The sequence below is a fragment of the Protomyctophum bolini genome (genome assembly GCF_963924005.1).
Source record: "Protomyctophum bolini genome assembly, chromosome: 9".
Taxonomy (NCBI): domain Eukaryota; kingdom Metazoa; phylum Chordata; class Actinopteri; order Myctophiformes; family Myctophidae; genus Protomyctophum; species Protomyctophum bolini.
The window spans coordinates 25,413,533-25,433,448 of NC_137870.1; the positions used below are offsets into that span (position 1 = coordinate 25,413,533).

General features: G+C 41.7%; 1 protein-coding gene across 1 annotated transcript in view; it reads right to left on the reverse strand.

Moving 5' to 3' along the window:
- The window catches only part of LOC308320778 (LHFPL tetraspan subfamily member 6 protein), a 60,874-nt gene that overhangs the window by 4,799 nt on the left and 36,159 nt on the right, over positions 1–19,916 (reverse strand). Inside the window, exon 3 of the mRNA XM_080771446.1 lies at positions 982–1,080. Within this exon, the coding sequence (XP_080627572.1) occupies positions 982–1,080 (99 nt within the window). The remainder of the gene's footprint in view (positions 1–981; positions 1,081–19,916) is intronic.

Sequence of the window (19,916 nt, forward strand, 5' to 3'; positions counted from 1 at the left end):
TTTGTCAAACCTTTAAAATGTCCCTTCCTTGTGTGAAACTTGACTTTGCTGAGACAAGTGCAGTAAACGTCATTTTACCTCTTAAATAAACAGACCGCTTGGTCAACTGATATAATTCAGAAGTAGGTGGAGAATGTACCGTCTGCTAACAATTATAGAGTAGAGTGCTCACAATTCTGGAATTCATGGAATTCAGAAACACAAACACAGCCCAGTCTGCACTGGGAGAGATTGCAAACTGGCCAGAAACCTAAATTCATTCATTTTTCAAGGAAATTACCGGTATGTGCATTAGGAATAAAGGAGACTGCCCACTTGTTAATGTCGTCTAGTCAAAACTCACTATGCATGTCGAAGGCATGCAGACCCCCCTCTCTCTCTCTCTCTCTCTCTCTCTCTCTCTCATATTAGCAGGCAACAGTGCAGCACTATCTCTCTCTCTCTCTCTGTTTCTGGCACAACAGCGCCCCTACTGGTACTCATAGTCATACTGGTGCTCATAGTCACATTAACACATTAACGTCACATAGGTGAACACGGACATTGCTGTTCCTTGGAGTGGTTGCACCACTCAAAAATGAAAATGGAAAAAATGCTATTCTGGCCTTGGAATGCCTCGGGATCCCCCAGAAGGAAGTTACTAATGTTGCTGTGGAGAGGGAAGTCTGGAGCTCTCTGTTGGAGCTGTTGCCCCTGCGACCCGACTATGGATAAGCGGTTGAAGATGGATGGATGGATTAAAAAATGCTAGACGACTAAACTCTATTCACAATGGGTCACATATGATTGAAATGTCTGAGTTATGTTATTGTTTTGTCGTATATTGTCACAGCTGTAGGTTCTACCAAATCTTCTGGACTGCTCCGGGGGGGCATCGGCACATTCCAGCAGGTGGGACATCCACTGCACTATTGCTACAGACTCGAAGGAGAGGTGGTTCCCCTGTGGACCCCATGCAGTCCCAGACGGTGTGAAGCTTACCTAGTTCAAACTGGTCTGAGAGGTTGTCACAGGTCTGTCGGACCTCCTCGCTGTCCCAGCCCAGTGGATAGAGTGCGCAGCCTGACCCTATGAGGAGACCTGTGATGGAAGACACACATTTTAATCATTTATTTATGTCCACATAAGAGATACAATACAAGGACAAAAATATTTACAAGGTGCTGTACAGAGTGCAATCAACAAATACCCACACACCCTTCAGGGGTACAAGTAACAGCATCTTCGCCATATTTTGGCTGCTTTTTTGGCATCCCAAGTTGTTGGAAGCCTCTTACAACCAAACTGTGTACGTGTCCTAGTCTAAATCTTTGAATAAATAAATAAAGAAAGAAAGACTTTGAGTGTGGTTCCTTTTCTCTAGCTTGAACTATAAAAAAACGGTCTGAAGCCCAAAATAGTTGCTGAACCTTCTACTTTGTGTGCGTTACATTATTTTAATCGTCAAAGTTAGATTAAGCACATACATTATGTAGCTTGGTTGGTAGGGTGTGATTTTTCATTTGAAATTAAAATTTTCATCAATTTCCAGCTAACACTGACAGCTGAGGCAACTGATTCACGCAGCATCTTTTTTTTAATATATATAATTTCTATCCCACGGTTTTGCAACCCATGTTTTCACCAATTATTATTGTCAATTATCTAATGTAATCCTGGGCGCTACACTTCCAGGATTCACGCAGCATCTTTGAACTTGTCTGACATGCTGTTAAAACCCAGGGTGGGATTTCACAAATTACCGCAATTTAGAACCAATCTTTTCACACTTCAATCTTTCACCTTCATGAAATGCTCATCACAAGAAAGTATTGAATTCCCTGGCAACGCATATGTTTTCTTCTAGAAAACGGAAAAAGGTAATGGTGGCAAATTCATTTATTTGGTTGCCATAATCACAGTGAAATCCAAGTGGGATTGCCTCATTTCGGTGATTTAATAGTCCGTGCTTCGAGCTGCGCCCAGAGGCAAGACTTAAATCTTGTCGAGGCCATTAAGGTAAGTATTAATATTCTCAATATTTTCCGGGGCCCGGGAGGCCAGGTTCTGATGCCCGGTGGGGGCCTCCTGGTAGCTGGCTCCGTCATCGTGTTAACTTAATCCGTTGCGATGTGTCTGCGGTGCAATCAGTTGGAGAGAGAGAAAGGGAAGAGAAGTGCTCTTGGCTTCCAACCTGATTAACAGTGGTGGAAGAAGTACTTTTACCTAAGTAAAAGTACCAACACCACTACATAAAAAGACACTGTTACTAGTAAAAGGCCTTATTTGTTCGACATTTTGATTTGGGAAAAAGTACAAATCTATTGGTACTGTACATCAAAATGTACCAGAATGCACTCATTATGAATGTCCTATTTCACGATATTCTTTAAAAAGTAGCAGATCTACAAGCTCACAACACGAGGTTGCAGTTCTGTTATTTTCAAGTACAAGTATAAAATAGGGCTTCATTGGCTAATGTATGTTTTGTAATAATCTAAATCTGCAAAGTAACTACCGGTAGTAGCTAAAGCTGTCAAATAAATAGTAGTGGAGTAAAAAGTGCAACACTAATCTCAGAGGCAAATGCCACTGAGATTAGAGTATTGAAAAAGGGACGTGCTCAAGAAAAGCAAAAGCAGTACTCGAGTAAATGTATATAGTTACTTTCCCCAACTGAGTGAAGGGGAAGAGAAAGAGAAGTGCTCTTGGCTTCCAACCTGATTAACCCCCTGCCATCCAGGAGCTTCCTTAATCCTTATTACATCTAGGACAGATAACAGGCAAATAATTAATCCGCACATGCCAACGCAGACTGGCAAGAAAGGATGTGGAGCAATCTGGAGGAGTGGAGTGGAAGAGAGCATCCGACACCGCCGTCTCTTAACTACTCATGCTACATTTGGCACCACCGTTCACTGCCTAATAACATGCTGCAATGTCAGCGCTAAAGGAGCACTGCACCCATTTCTCAACCTTATCCCGTTAAAACTGGGGTTAAAACTGGTGAAAAGAGAGAATGTTTAAAATGTTCGCCTATAATGAAGAGTCCCAAAATAGGGATGCCACATTGAAAGTGGTTAATAAATATGTGGTTGCATACAATAAAACGCTTATCAACGCATGTCAACGCATGTCACATGTAGATGGACGGGCATCGATTGCGATGACATCAGAATCATCTGCAAAAACAGAATTCAGAATTGGGGTGCATAACTGAATTAGATTTTTTTTACCGGTAAGTCACATTACTTAGTGCAGTAGCCATTATATTACGGATGATTTCAGGGATAAATGGTAAATATGCATTTATATAGTGCTTCTATCCAAAGCGCTTTACATAGATTGTGCCTTTCATTCACCCATTCATACATACACACACACATTCATACACTGATGGCGGAGAAAACCATGCAAGCACCAACCTGCACATCAGGAGCAATTAGGGGTTAAGCGTCTTGCTCAAGGACACTTCGCCCGGGGTCGAACTGGGAACCACACGGTTCCCATCCGGTAGAGGCCACTCTACCCCCGCCGCCGGGATCTCCATATATGAGTATTTGTGGATTTATAAATCATAGATAATGTTGGAGAACCACTGATCTGACCGACTTCACTCCCTGGGGTCTGCGGAGATACACGTGGCAAGTCTGAAGTCGATTTTTATTGAGATATGAGATTTCACATCCATGCAGATATCGGAACAAATCAATCTGTGATTGTTGCGATGCCCACATCCTATTTCTGGAAGAATGGATCAAGCCAAAGTTTTCATGAGAACAGAGGGACTGTGTGGTATACGAGTCCTGTCTCGTTACTGCTTAGAATTAGAAAGGATTTTCATATCATAAGCCGTTTCATCCTCACACTTCAGAAGGACGCCTCAGACGAATCCTCTCCTGCACACTTTTAAAGAAGCGCCATGCCAACCTACACGCTGAGTACCACATTTAAAGCAACAATACAATGGCTTCTATTGCTGAGTGGTGGGAAGTAACTAAGGTTCATTTACTCAAGTACTGTACTTATGTACAATGCTGAGGTTTGTGAAACTTCTACCCACTACACTACAGCCAAATGTGTACTTTTTAAATGTGTAGCTCTAGAAACTGGTACTTTCCAGATTTAGATATTACAAAACCCATTTAAGCCCTATTTTATAATACCTCGGCTGTTCGAAAATAACCCATCTACTGTACAAGCTGTGGCTATTTTCTAGTACTTTTACTTTGGTACTTTAAGTATATTTGGACGCCAATACTTTCAGAATGCTTTCATATTGTGGTATTGCTAGTGGAAGTACTTCATCTAGCACTGCTAATGCTAATCCCCCACAGAGCGAGACACCGCCAGCCCCTCTTTGAGCAGAATGAAACATCAGAGTCTTCACACAGCGCTTTCATGCCGTCATTAAAACGGGTGGTGTGTCTTATGCAGTGTGATCTATAGTGGCCTCATACTAATTTGTTAACCGTAAAGGCAGTAAAAAGCAAAGCCAGGGTCCTAATGTATTCAGTATTCAGGATTAATAATACAACAAAATCAATGATTCCCTTTTAAGTGCGGCGCAACGCCAAGAGATGTGGTAGCGAGCAATCAACTGCGCGTTAAATGAAGGCTGAATGTTCTTTTCTTTTTGTGTGAGACTTTTTTTTCCTACAAGTGTCCGTGCAAGGCAGGAAGGCACACTTAACTGCTTGGTTACTCCAGATATGCATCATAATTTATGCTACAGTTCAAGTGAAATCGCTCAATCTCTTATTTCAACCATTTGTTGATTGACAGCATAATGACATGCTGCTGCTTTCCTATTTGTTTCTCAGACTGAACAAGACCACATTCCCAACACATACTGTAGTCAGTCAATGACATGGTTCGCTGAACATCAGTTGAGTAAATATGACAGCTAGAGGAGAACTTACTACAATAGGAAAACAGAAGAAAAGCAATGATGTTGTAGCATATCCACAGTCAGATCTAAGCATCCTTAATGAACCCTGTTCTTAATTTCTATCAGATTAGGCTGATACACTCACACTGGTCCAGGGCTGACTAATTCTATTAGTCAATCCACACCCGATGAACGACAAATGAAAACGCTAAACAATTAATCTCCACATCTTATACCGGCCTCTGAATTTCTCTCTCAGCTCCTTTAAAAAAATATATACATTTCAATAAATCAAGTGTTTCACTGTTTCATTCCAATCAAATCCCATCCTCCACACTCTATGTGGGTTACTGACAAACGGAGTGGGGTGGATGGTGGGCGACTGGGAAATGAGAGAAGATTAAAATGAGCGGAAAGTGTCTTTTCACATAGCCGTGTTTAGATGCCAGGCTATAGCAGACAGAGGGGAGGGGAGGGTTTCTGTGACGAAGGTCCACTTTAGAAAACAAAACATTCCCACTGTGAGGCTCCAAACGGATTATCATACTAGGAAGACAGTTCCTTTCCTTCTTCATTTCCTGACCTGTCACCTTGACAGGACAAAAATACACACACCCTCGGAAAAGAAAGGGAAGAGAGGCTTATCCTGCAACAACAGGGATTCGGATTCATTCACATCCGCTACATTGCCACAATACCTTTGCATTCCCCTGACATCACAAACGTCAGATGGGGATGTGTTGTTGTATGCCACAGCACGACAGGCTTAAGTACCCAAAAGTCAGGGACAGGGGAGAGGACAGATGACACGTGGACAAATATCCTTGAAATGACAAAGGTTGAGACATTTATATGGAGTATATGCAGATGTCAGAAGTTCAGAACATCATTGTGATGTCAGAACAGGCCAGCTTCATATATGGAGATGTCCAGAGCCTGGCCATCCGACGGCCGGTGTTAAATCTAAGGATGGATTACAGACGTACATACACACATACGTACACACAGAGACCTGGTGTATTTACAGTATATTAGGAATGGATAGCCTAAGGTAGGATGAAGGAACTACTGCGCGTCTGAACGTTACTAACATACAGTACATTCCACAGGCTGCACCAGGCATCTCTCTGCTCTCTCTCTCATCTCAGCCATGATCCATCATGTCGGTGAAGTGTCGCGACCCCAGCGTGCTCCCACATGAAAGACTGTTGGCGTTTGCTGAAGGCAACGCTCCGTGCAGTGAGCGTGAGCCCCCCTCTACAGGCTCTGCCTGCTGGTCCTTCTGTTGGAACGGAAGAACCACCTTTACAGTATATTCAAGATATTATGCAGGTAATAAGCTGGGTTGTGTTCCAACTGCAGAAAAACATAAACAAACATATACCCATCCTCAGTTTGACTGGGTGTGCAACGCTTTTGAAGTCATACTGCATGGAGAGGACTGGTTTTGACGAGTAGAAATAGCAATTAATTAAAGTGGAAGTGCCAGTGGAAGTGCCACATTTTTGTTTCTCCAGTTTTTCATGTGTATATGAGGTGACAGTACTTCACTAGGGCCTAACTTCATTAGGGCTGGGACTTTAACTGATTCATTTAGAATAATTATTACAGAAACAATAACACGATAAAAAAAGATTACGCATCATAATCGCGCTTCATTTTTACATTCCCAGAACCTTTCAGAACCTTAGTTTTTACATTCCCAGAACCTTTAGTTTTTACATTCCCAGAACCTTTCAGAACCTTCGTTTTTACATTCCCAGAACCTTTAGTTTTTACATTCCCAGAACCTTTAGTTTTTACATTCCCAGAACCTTTAGTACTGGACGAATTTCAGGCGTACCGATCATACGATGCACGCAATGGCAGAAGCCGATCAGACCACTTTGCTTGGCCCAGTGGATTTATATTTTTAAAACAAAAAAGCTCAGCAGTGGATGGAGGGGGAGACTGAGAGTGACTTTAAATGGGATTATCATGGTTTAGTGTTCATGTTGAGCGGACAACTAAAACTATAGAGGTGCCAGTTGGCTGAAGGTATCTAAACATTCTGCAGAAGTAGAACTACATGAACCAACTGGAACTTCTGACTTTAAAGTTTGTGTCAGTGCTTTTCTTAACCCCAGGCTGTGTATTAGTCTATGTCGTGTTTTATTTATTTTTAAACTGTAACTTTTCAGGATTAAAAAAAAGTATCAAAAATAGCAGAGATTTGCGCTGCATTTCAAACTTGTGGATGTGCTACTTTTTAATTGATACACTTTTGTGACACGGTAGTATGGTCAAGTTATCAAGTAGGTTTACGAAAAAGGTTTAGTGTAGATAAGAGGTTTCTGCCCGACAACAACGATATACATCTATAATCTAAAATGCCACAGATGCTATCCCGGTTTTAATGTCTTAAAGGAAGAACAGAAATAAAAAGATCTCAGCTAAATGTTTTCCTTTCTCAGCAATGACAATCTGTTGTCCTCCTCTGCTCTCTGGCGAGAGATTATATATAGATCTGTTGTCCTCCTCTGCTCTCTGGTGAGAGATTATACTGTACGCACTCTCCTGATGATCACCACCCGAAAAGAAAACGTCTTGCATTGAAACTTTCCATTCACTCATACCTCCGCACCCGCTGCTGCTATTCCCAGTTCCCCGGGGCCTGCATGGGCACATGAGATCCCTTCAGCTTATAGCCAGGCCCAGCCCTTTTCTCTGTGCACTCTTTTGGCCCTTTCAATGATGACCTTGAATCTGTATATTGTCCAGGGCCATGCAGGAGGGCAAAGGAATTCTTTGGTTTTTTGACAGAGAGCCGAGCAGGGACGGTTCACAAAGGACTTCAGCTAGCACTCCCAGAATTGTAGAATTTATGGCATAGGAAAAGGGGTGGCGTGTAAACACACCCCCCCCACCTTTTTTTTCCCCCCTCGCTTTCATTCAGGTGAAAAAGCACAGAACGAAAAAGTGGGGCTGAACAATAGTTCTGTACAGGAGCAATGAAGCGCTTGGCTCTCGTTGCTTCTTCTAGAAAGTTATTTGAATGATGCGGCTTGAAGGAGGTTTTATCGTGGGAGGATTCTTGGGCGGTAATAGACCGTGATGGAGTGAAGATTCTTTCTTTTTTTGTGATGGATTTAACATTGATTCAGTGTTCATTGTGTTTGGAGTTAATTTGACAAAAATCTTTCCCAGTTAATAGAATGCCTTTCAGAGAGAGAGAGAGAGAGAGAGAGAGAGAGAGAGAGAGAGAGAGAGAGAGAGAGAGAGAGAGAGAGAGAACTCAAATGTACTCAAATGTTTTACTTAAGTAAAAGTATCAATACTGCAATGTAGAAACACTGTTACACGTAAAAGTCTTGAATTCAAAATGTAGTCATTGCAGAATGTCCCATTTCACAAGTTTTCAAATGTATACAACTCATTTGAAAATAGCAGATCTACAAGCTCACAGTCACAATACATTGCATCGTGACACATTGTGAGCTTGTAGATCGGTTATTTTCAAATAGCCGAAATGTATTTTGGGCTGAAGTGGTTAATTTAATGTAAGTTTTGTCTAAAGTAAAAGCTTTCAAATAAATTAAGTGGAGTAAAAGTACAATATTTGAATCCAAGATGTAGTGGACTAAAAAGTAGAAGTATTGGAAATTGGAAATACGCAAGTAAAGTACAAATTCCTCAAAATTGTACTTAAGTATAGTACTTAAGTAAATGTACTTAGATACATTTCCACCACTGGAGAGAAGCCATTAGACAGAACAATATAGAGACAGGCCTGAGGGTCTATTCATTCTGATAATGGACCACAGATAAATCAATAGCAGAGGAGTCGTCTGGCGGGCTGTCGCCGCGTGCCTTCGGACGGCTCGGTGTGACCTCACCTCACCCAGCTCTGGCTCTTCGTTATCCACAATCCCCCCACGTTGGTCAGAGTGAACCCCCTCCCAGGACACTTCCCGGAAAGGCTTTTTACAAATTGGTAAAGTGTTGACAACAAACGACGTGATACACAAGAGCACTCCCACTACACCTCACTAGATATAGTGCCACTGTTATCGTCGCCCTCGGATCCCTACGAATCCGAGGGTTCCTCACGACTCTCAGACTGGGGAGCAGAGCGTTCAGCGGTCAAAGCGGGGCGTTTCAAGACTTTTTTTCTCTGGAGACCGGCTCTTACACGGTGAAATCTTCAGATGTTCTGTCTGAAAGTTTAACATATGGACCCATACGGGTCCATGTTTACTAGGATTTAAAGGTAACCGGAAGGCTCACCACCGAAACATGCTCACCCCCCATTTTTCCGAGGTCGCCGAATTTCCCCCGGGGCGAGCCTGTTTTGGGGAGAGCGTTCTGATATTCGATTTAAATACCAGAACACAGGTCTCATTGAAAATTAATTACGAGGCGTGTTAATCGCTGCCCGTTTGAAAGGTCCTTTATGCTGTCTATGGGAACACAGTTTTTAGTATCGTAATATCGCAGATTCTTCTTTTTGGATCAATTTCTATAAACGATATGATCCCCGGTGGGACATAGCGGTTTTTCACTTTCGGACTCTCAGTTTCCGGGTGAAATGCCTTTAAAAATAAATGGATTTTGCATTGAAATGAACGAGTGGCAGGCCTTGAGCACACAATTCAGCCACCAGATAAATAGAGCCCTGAGGGTCCATTTGGTTCCATTTGTACAGAAGCCCAGCCCAGCCACGATCCCACTTTGAGAACCACTATAGCTCTACCTCAATAAAGAGAACCGCCCACCCTCCATTAAAAAAAGAGATCCGTCCCTGAGTTATGCGGACAGTCAGCAATTATCTCCTTGTATTGTGTTTTCTCCACTGTTTCATAATTACCAGCCAAGCCCTCCGAGCTCCCAAAGGAGACTGTCACTCAAAATAGGTTTCAAGGTTACAATGAATTTATAGTGCACGGTCATCATCCCAAGCCAGCATAATGATGAGGTTTCATCATGCTGTCACCAAATAGAAGCTGTCAGTCATTTGCGTAACCACCACTTTGTGGGACACAGCTGTGGTGTTATGATTCATAACTGACTGGGTCACTTCAGAACCCTGTATTACTTTAAAGTTGCTTCATAGTTAGATTTCAGCTACCGGTGTATACCGGTATATACACTATAGAAAGGTTATAGAAAACTATAGTGAAAATAGCTGAGCCTGATATACAAGCTCACAAGTCACAATGCAACACAATATAATGTGGTTTAAGTAATGGGCTTACGCACGCACGCACGCACGCAAACACACACCCCGACATCTTTGTGCTTTTTATGCAGTTGGAACACTGCCAGCGTATTGTAGTAGAACCTTCATAAGAGCTTGAATATAAAGGTTCTTCTTCTTCCGTTCCAACAGAAGGACCAGCAGGCAGAGCCTGTAGAGGGGGGCTCATGTTCACTGCACGGAGCGTTGCCTTCAGCAAACGCCAAAAGTCTTTCATGTGGGAGGGAGCAGGAGCACGATCAGTGGTGGTGGTAGAAAGTATTACATGATTTACTGAAGTATACTGTACTAGAGTTAGAATGCAAGTATACATACAGTATATGAATTACATTATTTAATTGTCTGTTTAATTTATCTGTTTAGCTTCTTTATTATTCAATTAATCAAAAATCGACAGAATAGCCTAATCACAGAGAAAGTAATGGTTAGTTCAGCCGTGCTGTCATCGGTCTCATATCAACTCTCAGCGTCTTTAAACTTCATTCAACTTGCTAGGAGTATTTATAGAACATCTTTTTGCCACACTGATCTGTTTTTAACACATTTGCTGCAAGCTATGCTGTCAAGAAAGAGGCAGAGTTTTTTATTCTTCATCTTCTCTCTCTCTCTCTCTCTCTCTCTCTCTTTTCCCCCTTTTTTACAACTAATCAAGTGTTTTATTTATCACAGAGTTTATCACGGTTACAAGTGGCAATTAATAGACACATGCGAGCACATTTAACTCAGGGTTCATTAAGCTGCTCAGCATGTGTGTGTGTGTGTGTGTGTGTGTGTGTGTGTGTGTGTGTGTGTGTGTGTATGTGTGTGTGTGATCATCTATTTTCGCTATTTATAAACCTCTGAGATGTAGTCTCAGAGGTGTCTCTAGACCTAGAGCTATAATGGAGGTATAGTGGGGCTTCAGATAAACCTCTGAGATGTAGTCTCAGAGGTGTCTCTAGAGCTATAATGGAGGTATAGTGGGGCTTCAGATATCACTACCGTGACTTCCTACTTAAAGTTGTAACAATCAGTTCAAGCGCAAGCCACTTTACTGTATATCAGTAGTAGAGTAGAGATGTAGTCTTGCGTAGCCAGACAGAATGCTATATACTGTAGAATCTGGAACTACAGCTCCCAAGAGCCGAGTAACGGAAGCTCTTTCTGCTGCTCAGACCGGAAAGATATTCAACCAATCACGACTCACAGAACTGTAGTCACATTGGAAACACAACGAGACGGAAGCATAGTCATCTGAGATTCATGTTATTAATTTGTGCGCTGTTGATACATAAGAGTATCATGGAATTAACACCGACAAAACTAGTGAAAGAAGAAATAACGGCTGTTTTGCTTCGAGTAGGACTTGTTTTGGCAGCTGCACCAAGTGAGGGGATGGTCACATGATCCACTCTATCGCTTAATCATGGAAAGAGCTTCCGTTCTCTTTCTAGACTGTATGTCGGAAGCATTTGGCCACACAAGACAAGTATAGGTGGAACACTTAACTGTCCCTGTGTGGTTCCAGGTGATGAAGTAAAAGCACCTCAAAACCATACTTAAGCCCATTTTGACCTGAGATCAGATTTTAAAAATGTCTTCTACATCCTGACAGTTTTCTGAAAAAGCTGTTTCTATGTCAGTCGTTCTTCGATTTTTCAAAAATAGCAGACCTACAAGCTCGGACATGTCGGACATGAATTGAAGAGAGAGCATGAAGACTAGAGTGGGGTTTTTTTTTACTGCATGCTCCACTCTTTCCATCCAATTCCCTGTGACTTCATCCATGTCTTTTTCTCTGATACTGTCAGATACTGTAGAAAATTGGACATTCTTTCCTCTGCCTTTGTCTGGGTAAGAAGAGAAGTGAAATGGGAAAAGGTAGCAGGAGGAAAAGGTGAAAGAATGCAACCAGTATCTGGGAGATTCCTCTTGTTCCTTTAGCGAATGCCACACTTTTCTAGCTTTCACTTTAAAATGCAGAGTCACTCGTACAGTATGCTAATGTGACAATGTAAAGCATGTGGATATGGGTTTGTGCCAGTGGTTCTCACAGTGGTGGTCCGGGGACCCACTGGGGTCTTTGAGGGGGTTCCAGGGGGTTAAAATAGCATCAACATCATTTTAACCATTTAACCCTATACACTTATATTATTTAAAAATAGCCAATCTACAAGGTCGCAACCTATTGTGACGTGACGCATTAAGCTTGTAGATATGCTATTTGGTGCCCCGGGCACCAAATAGCAGATGGGGGTCCGCGGCCAAAAAAATATTAATCTGGGGCTCTTTGACGTGAAAAAGTTTGAGAACGACTGTGCTAGGAAAGGCGTTCACGCTATGTAAGGAGGTGAGAAAAGTCAACATGCCAAAACCATCAGCCCACTGTCAGCACATTGCAACTGTTCATTTCTATAGATTCCCTGGGCTAATTTTCCCACGGAACTAAATGGAAGGATTAGCCTAGCGATATCTTAATGACCTCTTATCAGCTCTAGGCATGGGAACTGTTAGCTGACCATGATGATGATGGGGCAACTGTGCTTGTGTAAAAGCTAGTCAAAGAGTCAGTAATTAAAGCAACATCACAGCCCAAATCTCCATGTATCTGACCACACATTTTTCCTCTATTACGCTGGTTCTCAACGTCTGGTCTGGGGGCCACTAGTGGTCCAAATATACCTTTACAGGCCAGTAACTCTGACCTGGTTGGACCCATATGGAGTTTAAATGAACACTGATGATTTTGCATAGTAGATAGTTTTAGTTCAGTTCAGAGGTACTTGATATTACTTGATATATTTTATTTTAAGTAGCCCCCAGTTTGATATGCATTAGACTCCAATCTACACTGTAAAATGTGCTGTTTCATTTATCTCCCAAAGGGTCCATTTAGACCCGATGTTGAGAAACAGTGCTCCATTACAGAGTGTCTTTGTCCACGGCCATGAATGTAGAGAAGAACACATTCTGTGAGCGAAGCATCATGGAAAGCACCATGAGGGAAATGAAACGTGGTATTGTACAAAATGACAAGCATGAGGGGGTGCTGGAAATGAGAAAGGGGATAAAGGGAGGAGAAAAAGAACCATCACAAATAGGAATGGAAAAAACAACAAAAAACAACAACACATACCATTGCAAATACAATACAAACTTAATAGAGGAGAGAGGGGGAGATTGCGGATGATCCCTTGATGGGGTTCCACTTCCAGATGGTCTCCACAAATGGAACCGTTTGGCTCCATTTGTCCACTCCCAGTTAAGTAAACACAGGATTCTACAGTGTCCTATAGATTAGGGCCCTAGAGATAAAAATGGGTCCGCTCCGTGGCCTAATGCATATGAAACTCTCAACCTATAAAAGGTTGAGAATCACTGCCATAGAGCGCAGAAGTTCAGTATATTTCTCCTCGCACTCACGCACTGGAATCTCCAAACAACACGGCTATTATTCCATTCACAAGAGGGAGGGGACCATGAGAGGAAAGTATTTGGCGCTAAAAGCGCAACAAAGCCAAAAGACCTCAAGGTATGAAAATCGTCCAACCCCTCCTCTGGGTCGGAGGGGTTGGACGAATCCCCAAGTTATTACTGGGGCCATAAAAGTGAGGTGCTCTCTTCTAAACTGGGTCAGGTCCAATTCTCCACCCTAGTACTTGACTCAAAGTATAGAGTTAAAGCTGATTACTTGGAAGTTAAAAGTACTGGAGTACTTGCTTTTAAAAAGTAAACAGGGCTTAAGTGGTTGGTTAATTCATGATGTACATTTTCCCTTCCTAGAAATGAGTCAAAAGTACAATATTTGTCTTTGAAAGTGAGTGACCCAAAAATACTAATGAATACTACAGTACTGCGTAAACGTCAGGCTTGCTCTTAGTTCTAAACTAGGTCAGGTGGCATTCATTCACACTCTCAGTGTGACAGAAAGACATGCCTTCCGGAGTCACAATACCTACAGCTTCATTAACCTTAACACACAGGAGCAACTTAGCAAGCCTGCTCATTTATCATAAGGCCCAGCTCCTCTGGAGAGCACAATCAAGCAGCAGCATTCCTTTAATGTCAATGTTAATGGCATGCAAATATACATTATGAATCCTCCTCACGCATGCAGACACCGTCAGACATCAACATGCGGGAGGACTCTCCTTGTGCGAGCACATCATCCATGCAGCAAACATAAGGAGCCCCCTCTCTCTCTAACTCTTTTTCTCTGTGCAAACACAATGGATCGCTTCAGAGATTGTGGGAAAATATGACTTCCCACTGACTGCAGAGTGCAGCGTCGTGCACAAAGCACCCCATGGTCTGCGTTTTGAAATCCCCCGGCCCGTTGCGTTCGGTCCTTTGTCTTGTCTGACACAAAACTGACGAGTCGAGCAGGCCCAGGAACTGCTAACACTGCAAGGAATAATATGTCCAGACGTGGTTGAGATGTAATTATGTTGATGAATGATCAATAATGAATGGAAAGATTGAATGCAAATATTATTTTCAATATGTTGCTATAATCACATTAAGGTAAATAATTCACCAAAGTAATTTCCACCCATTTGTACACAGCAAACTCCTATGTACTAGATTTGGTCTTGTCTGCGAGGCTCAAAATTAAGCCTGAGTTAGTTATAATTGGTTGAAACTAAGTGTAAATCAGGCCACACAGAAACTGTTGTAAGAATTCAGTCTGTTTGTGACTGTACTATGTAGCGTATGTACATCACAAAACCAAAACATACTTTGATACAAAGATAAGAAACCTCAGGCAGCCTGAAAGATCGATTATAAAACCACAGTAGTGGCATTATGCAATGATGAAAAATGCGAGCTACTTACAAAAGCCATTCCCACCCATCATTAGAGGTTATTGGTGTCAACACTGCTATTCGAGAGAATTCATAGAACCAGAGAATACAACCAAATAAACACATTACATAACATGTCAAATAATATCCACGCAACATGATAGGTCGGTACTAGAGAGAGGCCTCCTGCACAACCCTGAGTGCTTCTTGACATTTTGCACGATATCGAATTTGGATTGCGGCACATAATGATGTCCTATCTGATTTCCCCCCAGTGCTCCCAGGAACGGGAAGCCATTCTGCCCCCAATGACTCAACTTACAGATAGCAGTCGAGTAGAGATCAGGACGAGTCATCATACCCACACTGTTTCTTAAGGTTTTCTTTCGGACTCGCATTGAGCAGGACTCGACAGCACTGAAGTGATTGTTGCCTGGAGGGAGGCATTATTATGCAGGCCTCAAGTTGAAAGTATTTTATTTTGAAAGGAGAGTGGGCAGTCCAGTCCACTAGCCATTAGTGTTTAAATCAATCAGAAAGCTGTAAGGCAGCCAGTGGAGAAGACATTGAGGAGCTGAGATCTGATCTATAGCTCGTGGGGGATTCAATGTTAGGAGGGCTTTGTTTGCTTTGCTACCTGTCAGGCTTATCTCCATATTCACAAGTTTTTGTGTTTTTTCGTAAACGAACGCCCTACTTGATCATCAATTTTTAATCATGAAAAGTAGCAGCTTTGGACAAGCCGATTTACTACCTCACTGTGGAATAAACACTTTAACAGTATTATGAGAGGGGGGATCTTTCTTAATCCTGCAGGGAAATTTCAGTTTCAGCTTCACCCGGCTGATGGCCCGCTCAGATGATCATGATGAGCACTTGGTAGTGAGCTGTTAAGTGTCTTTGCTCAGGGACATTTTGAAATGTAGACATGGGCGGGCCGGAATGGGAACTAGTAATCATAATAATGGATTGCATTTTTATAGCGCTTTTCTATGAACTACTTGTCTACTCAAAGTGCTTACAATAGTCCATTCATTCAAACATTGGGACTTCTGATTACCAAATACGGCCGCCCCAAGGTCCTCATACTGACTGTGTCTGACACCATGCCAGTCAATAAAAAGATGCACCAATAGGGCCAATAACTGTAACATGTGCATCAACCATCAGCATTGGCAGGCTGGCAGCCTTATATATGTTTCAATCGTTTCAATTGAAACGGGCCTCGAGCCTCCAGGGGCCTCCCCATTTTGTTGGCATGGATTTAAAAATAATAAAGCCCCGACTGTCTGCAGAGTTTATTTCTCCTGCCTTCTGTGTGATTTATTTATCCTTCCAAGCCCACTATCCTGCGTCTATTACATCCTGTATTTCACTTAAGAAATAAAAGTATTGTTATAAGTAGCTTTTATTTTGAAGAGGAAGAGGAAGTTGTTTCGGTTGTAGCCAGCTGCCATGACAGTCTACTCGACTAGAAGTGCCGGGTAGTAGTGGAATAATAACAACAACATGCTTTTAGCCAAAGTTCATAAAAACCGCATGCGTCTATGACTTAAACAATGTAGGCTAAACACTTTGGAATTACGTTAAACATGGTATATCCTCCGTGGCCGCGTCATTAGGTGAGTACTAGTTAATGAATTGTTAAGTTTCATAGCATCATTCATCATCAACAACAGGCTGTTGTTGATGCCCCCCAAAATGAACAGGTTACAGCCTACAGGATTCTCATTCTGTTACTGTCACTGCCTGCAAGTTTTTCTTTTGCTGTCATGGGCAGGCTTCAAAACTGTAAAAATAATTATAAATAATAATTAGCGAATCCATGCCTGTGCTCTAATTTGGCGTAATAATTGAAGTATTTTGACTGCTCTGGAATAACAAGAACAGTTTCATTATGATGGTTTGTGTGCAGAAGAGACAAGACAGGGACTGGCTTATTTCAGAGCTCAGCTTTTAAAAATGTCCGTTGTGGTAAAACCTGATGAAAGCTGTGGAACGCCAGAGGGCTTTTCCCAAACCGACATTTATTTTCGTTTTCTCGGTCGGAGTGTGTGGCGGCTGCAAAGCGAGGAGGAGGACTCTAGTTCTTGTTTTGACAGGCGCACTCATTGAAGCTGCTCATCTTGACAGACAACTACAGCATTGGCAGTTTTGTCCCGGGGCAAAAGGAGGCAACAATATCTTGTAAGATTAAGGAAAACACAGATTTACTACATTATATGAATCCGTGGTGGCGTGACGGATCGCACCCTTCTGAGCCCTTCATTACCTTCCTCTCTTTGATGTTACATTGTGGAGGGTTTGCACAGTTACTCTAAAGTTCAAGCACTAATCAAGCTTGCATAGTTGGTTTTCGCATAGCTCTGGTCCATAGCTCTAATGCCTTCATTAGAGCTACAGTATGGAACTGTTCTCTTCCTACGCTTGCATAAATGCAGACCAGCCTCTCGTCTGTAGCTTAAATGTTTTACCTACTCACCAATACAAAGGCGGTTTGTGTAATTAGAAAGCCTACCGCACACTGAGCCCACCACCACCACAATGTAGCCTACTTTTTGTCCAGAAAGAGATTTTCTTCTATGAGATTTTTCTCTAGGCAATATCGGTAGAGGGCGCAGTGGACTAACTAAAAGTATTTTTTTTCCGGTGGAAAAACAATCCCTTTCTGGCCAAAAATTGTATACATGTGGTGGGGGGGCTCAGAGTACGCCCAGTCGTCCACTAAGGAAAGTAGGCCTTCTAATAACACAAACCGCCTTTGTATGGTGAGTAGGTAAAAGTTTTTTATATTTCCACTACAGACGAGAGGCTAGTCTGCATTTCATGCGAGGGCTAGAAGCAAAGAGTGGCAAAACCTTAATGCAACGGCAGCAAAGGGCATTAGGGCTGGACCAGAGCTAGTTTTCGCAGCAGTTGTGGTAAAGTGCTATGCAAACAACTCAGATATTATTATCCAACCACATTAACTACTTGTCTAACCCATTCAATTAAATGAACCCAACCCTTTTTTTATGTTCAAATACATTTCAATAAAATGAACATAATTAATACCAAAAAATATTCTAAGCCATGTGTTGTACTGTATATTATATAATGTATGTTTGAAATGAATCACCCTTTTATTGTTGACATTGAACAATATAACAATCGTGGAAATTGCTTCAAGCCAAGTTGGCAGAGAACAGGAGATGGCTTGTCAAAGCCAGGTTGGACACCTTGGCCAAGTCTATATATTTTTATACAACATCGACAGTACACACAGACTTAACATAACACCTCTATTACACAAAGCCTTCAAAGGAACATATGGCTCTAATCAAGCTGCAGGCATCAATTTAGCACTTATGACATGAATTCTAAATGTCTGTTGGTGGTCCGTCCCTGTGAGTCCAAACACAGAGTTGGGAGGAGTCACTAAAACAAAGACAAAACAAATAGTGAGCCAGGAGGACTCACAGCAACAAAGACAAAATAAGCCCAAACAGCAACAACCTGAACGACCATTCAAACAACTCAGGGAGCTGTTCATGCAACATCGAGTAAAACAATATTCCCAAACCGAGCGTATTGTTCTATTAACAACAATGCTTTCCTTTCACAATCAGTGTTGCCGTGCAACACACACATTTACAAACAGTGTGCATTGCCTAACCCATTACAATTCACAAATATAATACAAAGCTAAAAACCAAAGACTTGGAAAGAAGAAGAAAAAAGTAATCTAAATGACTCTGGGATGTTAGTTTAAACCTTTATGTCCCAATCAGCTTCATTTAAACATAAATAAACATAGAATGTAACTGTTAAAACACCATGGGTAATGTCGACACAGCTGGTCTCCCATTCCCTGAAAGAGCATTTCCACATGGTTACTGGTTACATCATCACAGTGCACTGTAGATTATTAGTTTTAAGGCTATAATTTAAGCTTGCATGTTTAGTGACATGTTTTCAGTTGAAAATGTGCTGCTTTTGTCGTGCGAAACAATCGTTTGGCTAAATATAAATGAGCCTTTTGGGTCGCCTTCTGGAGAATGAATGGTCTGACTCAAAGTGACATTATGATATTTATGGACAAAACATTGATGTGTGATACAATGTTCACTAAACTTAAACTTAATATAATACAATAATACAACCCAACAATGTGCCTCCATGAGATCTGTCTTATACGTATCATACTTCTGAATAACACACAAAGGAGGCCTATACAAACGATAGTCCCAAAGGACAAAAATAATCAATAATTCGCAACAGAATCTAAGCCAAAAAGAAAATCACTTTTCATTTCAGAAGAAAATCTAATCTCTGCAACGTGGTGTGATACACTGAAAGTCAAGCCATTTTCAATATGTCAATAACAACCTTCAAATATAATCACCATCGGTCATATAATAATATTATTAGAGAACAACCATCCAGAACTACCAAGTGTTTCGTTCAGTCTCTCCACTTCTGATTGATAGTTTGATAGAGTTATAAACAGTTTGTCCAAAGGGCAAACAGAGCTCTGCTAAGAGATTAAGAGGCCGTTGAGGCTTGATCAATGGTAACGGACATTGTGTTTGGTCAGAGGTGCCAAAGTAGCTCTATAAACCACGCCTCAGCGGTGATGCATTTCACACACACACACACACACACACACACACACACACACACACACACACACACACAGAGCTCTGGAAGACATAGGCCTTCATTTATCAATCGTAGAAACGTGGAGTGCAGAAATCATCTGAAAACTGAAAACTATTGTCATATAAATATCACTGCTCTAAATATTCTCCGTTTAGAGGCCTCCTCCCTGTAGTCTATGACATGGAAATGTGTGATATACAGTACCAGTCAGTATCTGAGAAGAGAGAACAGAATTACTGTCGGCAATTGAACTGAAGTTGAGGTTTTGAATATTTACCCACTTGAACCCCAGCGCCCCTTTTCTGTCATAATTATGTCATACCGGTAATATAGGTGACGATTTGGCAGAAATGGCAAATGTACTAAAAACACGTCGCAATGTGAC